This window comes from Falco rusticolus, chromosome 2, assembly GCF_015220075.1.
Source record: "Falco rusticolus isolate bFalRus1 chromosome 2, bFalRus1.pri, whole genome shotgun sequence".
Classification (NCBI taxonomy): domain Eukaryota; kingdom Metazoa; phylum Chordata; class Aves; order Falconiformes; family Falconidae; genus Falco; species Falco rusticolus.
In genome coordinates, this window is record NC_051188.1 from 82,578,951 (window position 1) to 82,593,480 (window position 14,530).

Consider the following 14,530-nt stretch of genomic DNA (forward strand, 5'->3'; position numbering starts at 1 on the left):
TCTTTTACAGATGTTTCAACGGGGCGCTGCCGGGAAGCCCCTCGGGGAAGGCAGCCGGCTCCGGCCCTTGCCCCGAGAGATCGCTCCCGAGCACGGCGCCATCTCCCCGCCCCGGCCGCGCCTCCCCCCTGCCGTGCCCCGCGACGAGGTAGCCGGGCGGGGCCCCTGCAGCCTCCCCGCCACCGGGCCGCCGCACGACGCGCAGAGCCAGCCCCCCGGGCACGGCCCCCGCCCCGCCGCGCCCGCGGCCCCAGGAGCGCCGCGCCGGGCCGCCCCCGCCGCCACCTGCCGGCCCCGCCCGCCCAGCGCCGCCCCAGCGCCGCCCCGCCCCCACCCGCGCCAGGCTTTCCCGGAAAGGTTCTCTTTCCGGTCCGCCGCAGCTGCTCGCTTCCGGTTCCGTGTCCCCAACATGGCGGCGGCCCCTGCGCTAAGCGGGCTCTGAGCGCTGCGGAGCCCCCTCAGTGCCGCCGCCGCCCGCTCCAGCCCCGGGGCCCGCTCCCACTCCCGCCGCCAGCCCCCCCCGTTCCCTCCGTGTGGGGCGAGTCGGGCCGGGTGCCGGTGCCGCCGGGAGCGCCGGCCGCCCCGGGCTGCCGAGCGGTTGCTGCCCGGGGTTGAGGCGCTGCCGCCTCCGCCGCCGCCATGGCGCCGGTGCAGCTGGAGAGCAACCAGCTGGTGCCGGCCGGCGGGGGCCCCACGTCAGCCCCGGCCCCGCCGGCCCCCGGGGCCGTGACAGCCGCCGCCAGCCCCGGCTACCGGCTCAGCACCCTCATCGACTTCCTCCTGCACCGGACCTACGCCGAGCTCACCGTGCTGGCCGACCTGTGAGTGCCCCAGATCCCCCCTGGCCCGCTCCCGGGCCTCTCCCTGCCCGGCTGCCGGGGCTGGCAGTGCCGCCTTCCCAGCATCCTGGGAGGATGAGGAGGCCTCGCCAGAGATCCGTCCCGGACCGCGGCCGGGGCTGGTGTGGGGGGAGGTGGCTGCTCCTTCTGCCACCCTGGGGAGGTGGCCCCGTTCGTGCAGGCTGGTCTCTGCATCGGGCTGTAGGCAGGGGCCTGGGGAATGCTGCTGAGCTCTGGGATCTCCTATAAAGAGAGACTATGATTGTGAGGAGTGCGGAGCAGCTGGATGCAGATTGTCTGGTGAAATGCTGAAGTTCGCCCCCAAGTTACCATGAAAAAACCCAACTGTGGTGTTTGTACTGATATCAAAAGACATGAAACCAAAACGTGTGAAGTGTAGATATTTTCATGTGCTGCAACTCTTTGAGTTGCCTGTGTACTTTCAAAAATACCATTTGATTATTTTGGGGAAATAAAATAGGTTATTCACATTTACTTGATGATCTGCTTGCTGATGATGTTGCATTTGAAGTGGCAAAACAAAGGAATGTTTTGGGCCAAGAAAACCTTTCCTGAAAGCATTTGGACTCTGGATAAACCTGTTTCCCTTTTACTTTGTTTTACATTAGAGGTTCTTGTGGAGAATTTGTGTGTTTTAAGAAGTGACGTATAGAACAAATAGAAAAAAATAGGTATAGATCTTGTGAAATGCTATATCTGGTAAGTATGCAGATAGAGTTTTGCTTGACTTGGGGTTAAGAGTGTTCAAACTCTGGAAAGGGCGAGGAGTTCTGGAATTTTTGGAAGTTCTTCCAAAGCAAACTAAATGTTAGTCAAGAAGTGTTTCTGTACATTTATGGTATATATGGACAGTAGTTGATACTGCATGCATTCTTGTAGGAGCATGTGTCTGTCTTGTCTTTTATTCTTGTTTTAAGGTCCTTTAGACTTAATGTAATTGTATCTATTTTAATTTTTTTTCTATTTTTATAATTATATATATAATTAAGGTGCAAAATAGAATGTGTGAACAGCACACAGGGAATGCTTTGGGCACTTTGATTCTCCAGGTAGTTTTTAGAAGCTGTGTGATATCCCTCCAAAAGCAGAGTTTTCCAGTGTATTTCCCCATAAAGTATGGATTTGACTAGTAGAAAACCAGTTGGAAGTATTCTTCTCCTTCCCTCCAACAGAATGATTTCTCATTCTTTTACTAGCCAGGGCCTAGAATAAAAAAATAAAAATTAAAAACAAAACAAAAAACCCAGACTCTTTAAATGGGATGCCTGTGATACCTGTAAAACATTACAGAAATAGTACTCTGCAGTAGTGTCTCACACAGGTTGTTAATAGAATTCTGGAGTATGGCATTTCTCCACTTTTAAATTGAAAGAAGTTTCTTTTCCCTTTTTAATCAGGCAAGTCAGGAAACAGTCAGTTTTAACACCTGCTGCAGATGGTTCTAGGATTGCTACTATGGATTAATTAAATCTGGTTATGGGTGCTTAGTGAGCGTCATCAATTACAAAGCACAGGCAGTGATACTACATGGCTCACTGCATTAGCAGAAACCTTGGGATTTCAGCACCCTTCATCAAGCTTTTAAATTCATTTGACCAGTTACAGCTTACCCAGGACACGTTAGTGACAAGTGCCCCGCGGTGCTACTATACTCCTGATTTTATTTCCATCTACCACTTAACTAGGCTGCTTTCTAAAGCTGTCAAGCTACTTCCTTTATCAAACACGTAACTTTATTGTATTTAGGAAACATTTACAGTCATAGACATTTTGAAATGCTGTAGAAGTTCCTCTTGTACTTAGTTGAAGGTTGCTAACAATTATTTTTTTTCTCTCTGCTTTTTTACATAGATTACCAAGGAAGACTGATATGGAAAGGTGAGTTACAATAAGACAATCTGTAATGCATGTTAAAATACAGAATTTGTTTAGGATGTTAAGATAAATATTTTATTTAAACAGTTCAATATTATTCTCTTAATTTTAGATATTATACAAGAAAATAAGCCTTGTCTGTCTTGCTGTCACTACATAGTTCAAGATTTTTCTCAGCATCAGTGGCAGTATAAGTTTTTGTTGGGTTTTGGTTTTGTTATTGAGGCTTTTTTTTTTATTGCACTGTTCAGTAACGTACTGTTGCTGTTACAGTAGGTAAAATCTGTCAAGGGCATTTTTCTCTTCATTAAGCAGTAAAGCTGATGGGAAAGGGAACTGGAAAACCTAAATAGATTCTTGTTAGTGTGATAAAGAAACTTTGTTCAGAAGAAGCAGTTCAGAAATGAAAACAAGTTAAAAACCTTTTTTCTGCTTTTTTCCATATTACCTGATCTTTGTTATCATGAGCACTGTTTTCTGCTTCTGTCCTGTGTGGTTTTTGAAGTGTGAGGATTATTAGAGAACAAATAGAAGAGAACAGAACAGGCCCTTTTTTCTTTCCCATTTCCCAAGATGAAAGAACTTAACTTACTTTTTTGTTTGTTTGAATAAATTTTATGGAGGTTGTTCAGAAAATTGTTTCCTTTATTTGTGTTTACATGCTAATTGGACTAATTTTCTTTGCAGACATATAACAGCTATGATATTCCTAAGAAAGTTAATAAAGGATTCTCAGTACCGGGTTGATCATTAATTCAGTTACCTGAAATCTTCCAAAACTCTCATAACATATTGTGGAATCAGTCCCATTTTCAGGGAATCATAACCTGGGATAATTTCTCTTATCCTTTTCCTTATGCGTAACATTTTATGAAGACAAACAGTGTGGGTTTTATTGGGGGTTTTTTTGTTTGTTTTTGTGCTTGTTGTTTGGGTTTTTTTAAAATATTACTCTATTTGCTGAGGAAATTACATTCAACTTCGTCCCAGAGCTCCCTTGTACTGGGGCAGGAGGGGGCTAAGGCGAGGGGCTTCTCGCATCTGTATGTTTAGTATTTCTTGGTAAAGCTGGAATCTGCTTTGTGGGGCACACAGGTCTGGAGCAACAACTTAAGTCCTAATGGATTACAGATAAAAGAAAATAACACAGCCTTCAATGGTTACAAAGAATGTCCTGCAGTTGAAGTTGTCTTGAATTTAAATTGTCACATCCTTGTTAGCTTTGATATACGACTCTTCTTGGTAATGTGGCTTTCCAGCTCTTGGAGGAAATCTATAAGGAATGTAGTTTAATTATCCAGATTATTCTGTTTTTCCTAACTTTGAGAGCTGTAATGGCAGCAGTAATTTGACATCAAGTTCTGTTTCTTGAAGCCTGCCTGGTGACATGGTATGCAAACTTTGGTGAAGATGTGATGGTATTATGCTCTAATAAGGATCACATAAAATCTACATTCATTATTACAGTACCTAGCTAAAAGATGCTGTGATAAGAAAAAATGATAGGAAATTACACATCATAGTATAATTTGGCTTTTGTTTGTAAAGGGTCACTTATTAGTTATCAGTGATAGGAACAAATAACTTGGAACAAGAAAGAAGTGGTTGGATCTGTCGTGTAATATTAATAGTGCTGAGTTCTGAGGTAAATCCAGGGGCTTGCTTCTTGATAACAGAGAGCTTTTTTTGCTCAGTATTCTTTATATTCTCCTTTTTATCCTCCAGTGAAGTGTAATACGGGGGAAACTTTTATCTGAACACAGTAATGGCTGTGTAAGATTTAACTGGAACTTGGATTATTATGACTTTGCAAGGCCCTATCTTCTGTTGTGCAGAAATGGAAGGTAAAACCTTACACCTGCATTCCTGTATGAACAGTTCCTGCTGAGAAGTATTTAAAAGAGAAGTATTGTTAAAATACTTCCAAGAACTATATGAACATACTGTTTTCCTATAAGTAGGCAGTTTGCCTACTGGTTTTACATTAGTTAGTGAACAAGACTGTCACTTATCAAATTTGCAGCAAAGACTCATCTACACAAGATTAAAAAAACCTAACATTCAGAAATGTTGTAAGAACATGTTATTTGTGACTTCAACAACAGTGCAATTACATACCTAATTTCTGTGTAAGAATGCATTCTGTTCTTTTCTAATGACAAAATAACTGTTATTTCACTCCTTTCATAGACATGGATAATAATTTTGATTGGAATAGTACTTTGGAGATACCAAGTCCTACCCTCTGCTTGAAGTAAAAGACAGTTTCAAAGTTGGTTCCTGTTGCTCAGGGTCATATCCAGTTGAATTTTAAGTATCTTCAAGGATGGAAATCCTGAAACTTTTCTGGGCAACCTACTTCAGTCTGTACTGAAAGACTACTCTCTGTGTCTTTCTTTGTCTTCCTAATGTCTGACTAATTTTTCACTGGTTTAGTATGTGGCTGTTGTCCCCCAGCCTTTTGCACCTTCGAGAAGAGTCTGGTTCCGTCTTCTCTGTAACACACCTTCAGATATTCGAAGATGGCAGTAGGATCTCACTGTAGCCTTCTCAAGCAGAAGCAAATTCTGCTTTCTCATCACCTCTTGTATGTCATGTGTTCAAGCCCCTAACCTACTTTGTACAGCAGTATCTTTCTTGGCTAGGGAGTATAAAACTGCATGTAGTGCTTCAGCTGTAGTCTCACAAATGCTGATGCAAGGTGAATAATCACCTTTCTTTGCCTAGGCTGCCTGGTGCTAATACGGCCTGTCATTGTTGCAAGGGCATGTTGCTGGTGCCTGTTCGCCTGTCCACCAGGACCCCCAAGTCCACTTCTGCAGAGCTGCTGCCCAGCTGTGGCCCAGCTACTGCTTAGCACCCAGCCTATGCTGTTACATGAGATTATTTGGTTCCAGATGCAGGACTGTGCGTGGGTTTTGCTGAACTTCATGAGATCACTGTCAACCAGTTCTTCCAGCCAGCTGAGGTCCTGGGGAGTGTGTACCCTTGATTTCCGATCACAGAACATGTTTGAATTTTTCATGCTTCATGCTGTTTTCACCACAGAGGTTTGCTTGATATTACTAGATTTTAGCACCTTCTATATGGAGTGTGTCTGAGAGAGTACTGGCTTTCTAAAGTCTCACTGTAGACATCTTTCAAATCCCATAAATTTATGGGTTTTTAATCTTTAAAAATTGTCAACATCTTGTTTTCATAGTGTGGTTACTATTAGAGCTGTATGTACATATAATGGCTTGTCCACCACTTGAAATCTTAGTATCGCCATTCTAAAACATACGCTGTAGAAAGCAGAGAAGTTACTGGCTTAATGCCCAAGTCCTTGGATGAGGTTTGTAGTATGTGATGCAGATGGTAGTAGTTGTGCTTCTGGCCTAAATGTTCATCTGCTACAGGCAGATTATACTTGCTGCACAAAAAGAGTTAAACTTGTTACACCAACACTTTCAATACAAACAGGCTCTGTCTATACTATAAGTAGCGTTTTACAGATTAGGATCAGGAGTTGCAACTTTTGTTTGGTAGAGGCTAATATTGTGTGCACTGCGTAATACTGGTTTTGTCCAAATGCATTTGTTACTTTAGAACACTGTATGAGGAAAACATCTTAGGTGTGTTCTTTTGTTTGTTTGGGTTGGTTTCTTTCAAAGTAACTAGAAAACTGATGAAATTAGTGTATTGGACGTGTAGAAAGGGAGGAAAATCTCTATAAACAGCACATGAAATGATATTAGTGTATGGTATTACAGATTACATTGTAGATCTGTGTGTCTTGTTTAATGCATCTACGATGTAGCTCTGTAACAACAGGATGAAATCTTGATGTGCTCCTGTTACATTCTGTTTTACAAAAAAGACATGTAAGCAGACTCTGCCTCATTTTGATGATCTCATACAAAGCATGGTGGGAAGAATATTGACTGTCGGTAATTTCTCCTTATCACAATTCCTTTGCAAGGCAAGAATGGAGAGGAAAGTAAAAGGGCGGGGGGGGGGGGGGAGGGGTTATGGTCTCCACCACCACCCTGTTTCCTGACATAATGGTAGCATATTGTAACACACTGTGTAAAGACGTCTTAAAATTATTAGAGTGAAATTTTGTTTAGTATCAGATTTATTTGTTTTAGTGAATGTCAGTGTAGTGTTACTGCCAGGTCTTGTAACCCTTAGGTATATTGTCTTGTATACTTTAAACTTAATCATAAGCCCTGGGGGAATCCTTTAAAAGGTGCAAAAATAACCCGGTTGTGTTTACTACGGAATTGTTTCTCTCAAAATCAGTGATTAATTCATGTGAGTATGCTTTTTTTGTTTCCCCAGACAGTCTCGCTTGGTTAGAATCCGTGTATGTTGTTAGCATTTAGATATTCAGAACAGTGAACTTTCTTTCCCCCCATGTTCTAATCAAACAAGCCCTGTATTAGTGATGCCTCCATTAACACAGTTAAAGTTATCGTTACTGTTTTTTATTGGCACAAAGTTAAATTGCAGCTTTATTATATATCTGATTGCTGGTTTAAGCTTTATTATATATCTGATTACTGGTTTAATGTACGTTTCTTTTTTTTTTTTTTTCCCCCCCCAGAAAAATAGAAATAGTGCAGTTTGCAAGTCGCACTCGTCAACTGTTCGTTCGTTTGTTAGCCTTAGTTAAATGGGCTAATAATGCTGGAAAGGTGGAAAAATGTGCGGTAAGTTAGCAACAGAGTTGGGTATGAGATAATCTCTAAGTGAGATGGGATTTTGGTACACCCTGACTTCTCCTTATTATAAAAGTTTTTTTTAAAAAAAGCCTATTTCATAGGCAAATGAATATTGAATTTTAAACAATTTTTTTCCATTTAGCAACTGTATAATCTTGTCTTTTAACAGTTCATGTTCCCAAAAACTCTTCAGTGGCAAAAAAATGGAAGGCTTGTCTGCACGTAGTTTCAGGAGTGCTTTGGGTTTAGGTGATAGGACAGGGAAGATGGTGATCTTGGTGTGTTGTTAGTTGTTGCTATCACGTTCATCCTGCTCTTGGTTAAATAAGAGTAAAAGTCTAGAATGTTGCAAAAAACGAGCCTCTAGTCGATTACAAACAAGTATGGTTGCATTCCAGTGGCAATCATCAGACGAAGAGCTGTGAGGCTCCGCAGCATCAGAAATGGCATGTGGATTTAAAGTGTCCTTGCATACAAATGTAAGACATGGCCTTTGTTTTATAAATGTGATTACTTGAATTGGAAGCAACAGATAAAATCATTGCAGTATATGCAGGAGATGAACTGGATATAAAAGGGCATTGATTTGTGCATTTTTTTGGACACATACCTTTCTCCCCCACCCACCCCCTTCTTGTCCTCTGCAGATGATATCAAGTTTTTTAGATCAGCAAGCCATTCTGTTTGTGGACACTGCTGATCGTCTAGCATCGCTAGCCAGAGATGCTTTGGTCCATGCTCGTCTCCCTAGTTTTGCAATCCCTTATGCTATTGATGTTCTGACAACTGGATCATACCCACGTCTGCCTACCTGCATTAGGGTAAATAATGCTACCGTATGTTGCTGGGGGCGGGGGGGCGGCAAAAATCCCCTGTACAGTATCAAATGCATGTTGATGATACTAATTGTCTATGTGCAAATGGAACTGTAGTTTAATACAGGCCTAGTACCAAGTCTCTGCAAGTTTCTCTTGCAGAGCACTTCCTATTTGAACAAATTATGCTTTCCCAGTAAAACATTACCTCCATTTAAACTAGTTCTGCTTTAGAATGAGTAGGGTTAGCAGCGCTTCTTCCTTGTTTCTTTAAGTATTTGCACATGCTAAGCCACCATCCTAGAAGAATGAAGTGTGAACAGGAGTTGCTAACATCTGTTGTTCTTAGAGCTTTTGCCTGCTTTTTGGAAATGTACTGAAACACTTACTAGCTCTCTTTAATGCTGCTGCCTTTTCTTACTGTTAAAATGCAGAATAAGAGGATTTTATGAAGCTATATAAACAGTAGTACCTGTGACTTGGATCTGTAGCTACAGATAAAGATTGGTTGTCAAATCTTAGTATTTAAGAACAAGTTTAGCCTGATGTAAGGCCCTGAATTTATGTAATTGATTCAAATTGAGTAATTTGACTCAGTGATCATTTTCAGGTAAAATGTAATCAACTAGAAAACAAATCTGAGTGTAGGATATAAAACTTCACCTATGTGTAATGACCTGTATTATTTATATTTTCAGACTTCCAGTCTGGTTAGTTTTCACCATTGCTACTGTCTATGTATTATATGTGCTTGAGTTACGTAGACTTATTTGTGATTGTTTTTAACAGGATAAAATAATCCCTCCTGACCCAATAACAAAGAGTGAGAAGCAAACCACACTTCATCAGCTAAACCAGATTCTTCGACATCGACTAGTGACTACAGATCTCCCTCCACAGCTGGCAAATCTTACAGTTGGTAAGAATTGGAATTACTTTTTGAAGAATATATTATTGGAGGCTGATTTTAAATTGTTGCTTTAGTGATAAAGCAAAGCTAAAAAATAGCTCAAGTGAGACCATTAGACATGCTTCATCTGTTAAGACTGGGATCCTGTCTCTGTCTGACATCAAAATACGTGTTTTCCCATTTTGAAACATGGGAGCATTGGTAGTATTGCTGAAATACTATTTAATTTTAAGAAGAAAACCTGTGCAGGTAACGGCAAAAGGTTGTAGGCATTGTCTTGTTCCTTCAGCAGATGTGTTAGTCTTAGGCCTAACAATGTAACTGCTTTACCTTAAGTGAATTTTAAAATGCAGTTTAATTAAACTGTTAGGTCTTCTGTAGAAACTCTTTGAACTTTAGCTTGAACAATTCATTGTAATGTTGCTTTTTGAATCTGTTGTGATATTAATCTTCATGCATAGAATTTGTTCATATTTATGTATACCTTTTGTTCTGTGGCTCACTGCAGTGCCAGATCTCTTAATCTGTTTTCAGATCTCTGTTTTCATTTAACCCAAGTAGTGATAGACATTAAAATGACCTTTTTTACAGGAAAGATGGCTATAAACCACGCTAGGTTATTGCAGAATCGCAGAGAATAGGGCTGGAATGACCTAGTCCAAGCTTTTAACTAAGACAAGGTTAGGCATGTGTAAACCATACCCCACAGACCTAGAACAAAGATGTTTCTGAAAAATCTTAGTAGTAGTTTCACTGGATCTTAAGTGAACACTTGCAGTATCACTATTAGAGCCGTGTTTGTCTGATGTAAATATAAATGGGTATATGTCTGAGCTCTTCAGATTTTTCAGTTAACATTTCAATGACTACTAGTTTCTGGTTTGGGGTTTGGTTTGTTTTAAGAGCATGTCTGAGATGCGTTTGAAAACAACACTTCTTGAGTTAAAAGGTTAAAATTTCCGTAGGAATATTTCTGTGTGTCTATAACTGTAAAAATATATGGCATGTTTTGTTAAGTGATTGAGAAGGAGGTTGACCTACAGGTTATAATAAGAACTTGTACTAAACTGGTTGCTCTGCCACTCATTCTCTTTATGACCTTACTTACATAGTTTTGACAGTCTTTGTTCCCAGTTCTTGAATCTGATAGCAGAGCTCACAAAGGTGTGAAGATATATATGTCAATTTGATAAATAGTGTGCATGTATATAAGTTATGCAAAAGATTATCTTCCTGGCATGAAAATGGAATTACAATATTTTAATGTTAAATAAATGGTTTGCAGTGAGTTGTGTTTTCAGGGCTAGATTTCAGCCTGTGCTGAGATCATGTTCCGAACCTCTTTTGAATATTGATTGAAGTATTCATGGTTGGTATAGCAAAGAACTGGAAAAATGAAGCCAGATATTTTGTGTAACTTGTCATGCTGGTAGTCAGGTCAGTGTTAGTCTGTATTATAGTAGCAGAAGTGTTAACAAGTTACCGTAACTGAAGTACTGCTGTTCAGGACAGTTTGGTACATCTGTCCATGCTGCTTATTGACACCGGTTCTGTTGCAGAAGCAACTGTGAAGTCTTCAGAGCTGCACAGAAGCATATGCAACAGAGTAGAAACTGTAGGGAAGCATTGTGAGTGCCAGGAGCTGCCACACTGAAGCATCTTAGGAGACTGAGTGAAATAAAACATTCTTTTCGTTCTTAGCCAATGGCCGTGTGAAGTTCCGAGTTGAGGGTGAGTTTGAGGCCACCTTGACAGTGATGGGTGATGACCCTGACATCCCCTGGCGCCTTCTGAAACTGGAAATTTTGGTTGAAGACAAGGAAACTGGTGGTAAAAAGAAAAAATCAAACCTTTACACTTCCTTTTTAACATGATGTTAATCTCTGATAAGTCTTGTTTATACTGGGTCTTTTGCATATCATAAATTAAGATAATGAAGCTGTGTATACTTACCTTGTTTTCACCTTGCTCTGTGTGCCTTTAATATCTTAACAATGATAGACTGTGACAGTGTAGTAGACTGACTGAAATTTCCAGAGTAAACCAAGGATTTTGTTAGAAATTCTGGTATGGGAATTGCTCAGTACAGTTGTATCTTTTTTTTTTTCTCAAATATATTAATTTGTTATATTAAGTACCTAGTTTCCTTATGTCTAATGTGAATTCTTTTTAATTCATGAAAGATGGCCGAGCCTTGGTTCACAGCATACAGATCAACTTCATCCATCAGTTGGTCCAGTCACGGCTGTTTGCTGATGAAAAGCCACTTCAGGACATGTACAGCTGTCTGCGTATCCTTCTGAAAGTTGCTTCTGAATAAGCTGTTTAATGTACCCTTGCTGCTCTTGACCCGCAGCTTCCAGGAAAAATGTGTTCCCTGTTAAGCTGGGGGAAGATGTCTGGATCTGTAGTAAAAATGATGGCCAGTTATTCTCAGGTGCCAGCCTGTAAGATTTGGTTTTACACAAACAGCAAAGGTAAAGGTGAGGTATTCAAGACAGCAGGTTGTGTGCTAAGTCAGTGCAGCAGTGGCTGACAGCATGTGCTGATTTGAGAGATAGAATATAGTGCTGACTTGGAAGGTATGGGAGCTGACAATTCTTGCTACCAAGAACTGTAGTAAACTGATGGTGGTGTGTTACCTGTATTGCACCTGTGTGGATAGTAAGATGAGATACAGCATGGGCAGGAAGTACTGCAGTGATTTGCTGCATGCAAGGGGCAAATGGCTTGACAATGTGAAATGGGTTTTAGTGAAACAGTTTCTACAGAAACAAACAGAATCATGTTATTTTAAGGTGACCATGGGAGATGAGGCTAGTGGTAACTATAGGGTGAATTGAATTTCTTTGTTAGTAATCTTTTCCCTAAAAGATGATTGGAGCTAAAAATCTATGAAACAAAGCTGTTGAGACATTCTTGTCTAACACCTAGAGAAGAGTTTAAAAAAAAAAAAAGGGGAGGGGGGGCGCAAAAAAACCTTTGAGAAATATTTGAAGCTGTTTATGTCTTTAGCTTTGGGTTGGTACATAGTATGTTTTCAGACAGCATCTTTTCCAACTTCTGTGACAAGTGGATTTATGTAGCGTACAGAAAGAGATTTATGTAGTGTAGAGACTTTTTGGTGGTCTTACATTTTCTGAACTCCATTCGTTAGACTCCTTCTGCTTAGCGCTTCAGTTGGAAGTCTTGCATTCACAAACTTTAATGCTGATTCGAGAGCGCTGGGGAGACCTTGTGCAAGTGGAGCGATATCATGCAGGGAAATGTCTCTCACTCTCTGTTTGGAAGTAAGTTAATTTTAAAAGGGCTGTTAGCAAACAATAAATGCAGTAATAGGAGAGTTTTCATTTACTAAGCTTGAGCCATAATTTTCAGAATTGTACTTCCTTTTTGTTGTGAGACTCCTAAATTCTTGTAATTAAGTACCTAAACATGTTGCTTAACTTGCAAAGAAGTGAGGGTTGTACATCAATGTACAGGAGAACAATGGATATAGTTATAAATCAGCTTGTATTTATGCAGATATCTAAATAAATTGATTAGTTCTTTGTCAGCCTTTTACTATATTTATTTCTTGACTATTTATTGCACTAGGTAAAATATAAAAAAGCAATCCAGATGCAGTTCTGTATTGAATTTACAGGCATCTAAAACTTCATGTAGTTTCAGTTTACCAACAGTTATGCATTTAAAATGTAAACTAAACCAAATACTTTTTTCAGTTCAGCTGACACAATCTTATTTTTAACCAGATCTCTCAGAATCAAGGATTAGCTACTGAAAGGTGTATTTTCTGCTATTGTAGTTACGTGGTTTAATTATTCTGTTTATTTTAAGTCAACAGGTGCTTGGCAGGAAAACAGGGACTGCATCTGTTCATAAGGTCACTATTAAGATTGATGAAACTGATGTCTCAAAACCCTTACAAATCTCTCATGAGCCTCCACTGCCAGCCTGTGACTCCAAACTAATGGAAAGAGCCATGAAGGTAAAGGTTTGCTTTGCCATAGGCATGTATTTTTATAAATCAAAAACTTAAATATTTTGCATTGTCATCTTGTTTCATCTTGATTCTATTTAAAGAGCTGTTTCTAAGATTTCTAGTGAGCGGTTACTCTAGGTCGTGTTTATGTTGGGACCCAAAATCGTTACAAGATACTGGCCTTGACTTCATCTTAAACATTACACCTACTTCACAGTGCATTATATGACACTTAGGAGGCAGAATGCTGAGGCTGGGAGGGAAGCAGCAGCAAAATTTCAGTTATGGTTAGCATTTGGCTTGAAATGCTTTATGGAGAGACAGTTCCTCCCTTTTGAGTCTTGGAGATGCTGTGTAAACTCGCTGTGAAAGTCATCTTCCCCATGTCGCTTGAGTTGGCAGTACTATTCACTTTAGAAAATCTTATGATTTGGAAATCTTGTGAAAAAAAGCTAATCTGGTTTGCTTGTTAAAAGTGTTAGGTAAAGCTTACACTATCACTAATCAGTTTATGGCATATGGCCTATCTGAATGTGCCTTTATGTAGTCCAAATTCCTATATGTTAAAGGTGGGATTGTTGAAATGATCCAAAATAAGTAATTGCAGGCAACTTCCTACTTGGATCAGGCTTCACTGGTGATAATTCTAGATCCTGGTTAATGATATCTAAGAGAAACTGCATTTTAGGTTTTACAGTAAATCTCTTAAGTTCCTTGGCCAGTCTGGTTGTGATGTATCAGAATGTGTGTTTGTCATTATTTCTACACTGTTTGGGTTTGAAAGTTAATAACCTGGAGTGAATGGTACAGTTTTCAAACTTCCAGTACAGTTTTTCTACTGGGAAGAACTCCCCAGCTCAGGTTCTTCACCTGTCTTACAGAACTTTCTATTGATGACAGCCTTCACCTCCTGTACGTACTTTGTATTTGAGCCTCTTGGCCCATCTTCTTTACCAGGTCTGACAGATAAGTCTATATGGTGAACGTCAAGAACTTTATGTTTGGCTACACAGGAGTGAGAGAAACCTAGCGGAGTATAGTCTCTTTCTACTTCTAGAGTAAAAATTCTACTATTAGTGTAATAAATATATACTGAATTTACTCATTTAATAGCCTAAATGAGCATATTTAGGCTACTAAATACACAGTTAATATAGTGAAGATACTGTATTTATGCCTAAACCCAGGAGAATGAGCTTTATCTAGAACATCTGCTGAAGTTCCACTGGAGCTGACATAATGTGAGCTTACTGAATCAGGTCTGCAGACTGTAGATTAGGATATGAGGCCACTGTAAACTTGAGATTTGTCAAAGTTAATGCTGACTCCCTTTGTAACTACTTGCTCTGAGCTTAAATTCATCAGCCATGGTCTATACA

General features: G+C 40.3%; 1 protein-coding gene across 2 annotated transcripts in view; it reads left to right on the forward strand.

The window, feature by feature from the left end:
- The first annotated feature begins 393 nt into the window (after positions 1 to 393).
- The window catches only part of MED14 (mediator complex subunit 14), a 36,107-nt gene continuing 21,970 nt past the window's right edge, over positions 394 to 14,530 (forward strand). For both annotated transcript variants that reach the window (XM_037376895.1, XM_037376896.1), the window contains exons 1-9: positions 394 to 821; positions 2,712 to 2,738; positions 7,324 to 7,429; positions 8,089 to 8,262; positions 9,046 to 9,175; positions 10,868 to 10,996; positions 11,350 to 11,457; positions 12,324 to 12,456; positions 13,007 to 13,157. In XM_037376895.1, coding sequence (XP_037232792.1) covers positions 640 to 821; positions 2,712 to 2,738; positions 7,324 to 7,429; positions 8,089 to 8,262; positions 9,046 to 9,175; positions 10,868 to 10,996; positions 11,350 to 11,457; positions 12,324 to 12,456; positions 13,007 to 13,157 — 1,140 coding nt within the window. In that variant the 5' untranslated portion in view covers positions 394 to 639. The remainder of the gene's footprint in view (positions 822 to 2,711; positions 2,739 to 7,323; positions 7,430 to 8,088; positions 8,263 to 9,045; positions 9,176 to 10,867; positions 10,997 to 11,349; positions 11,458 to 12,323; positions 12,457 to 13,006; positions 13,158 to 14,530) is intronic.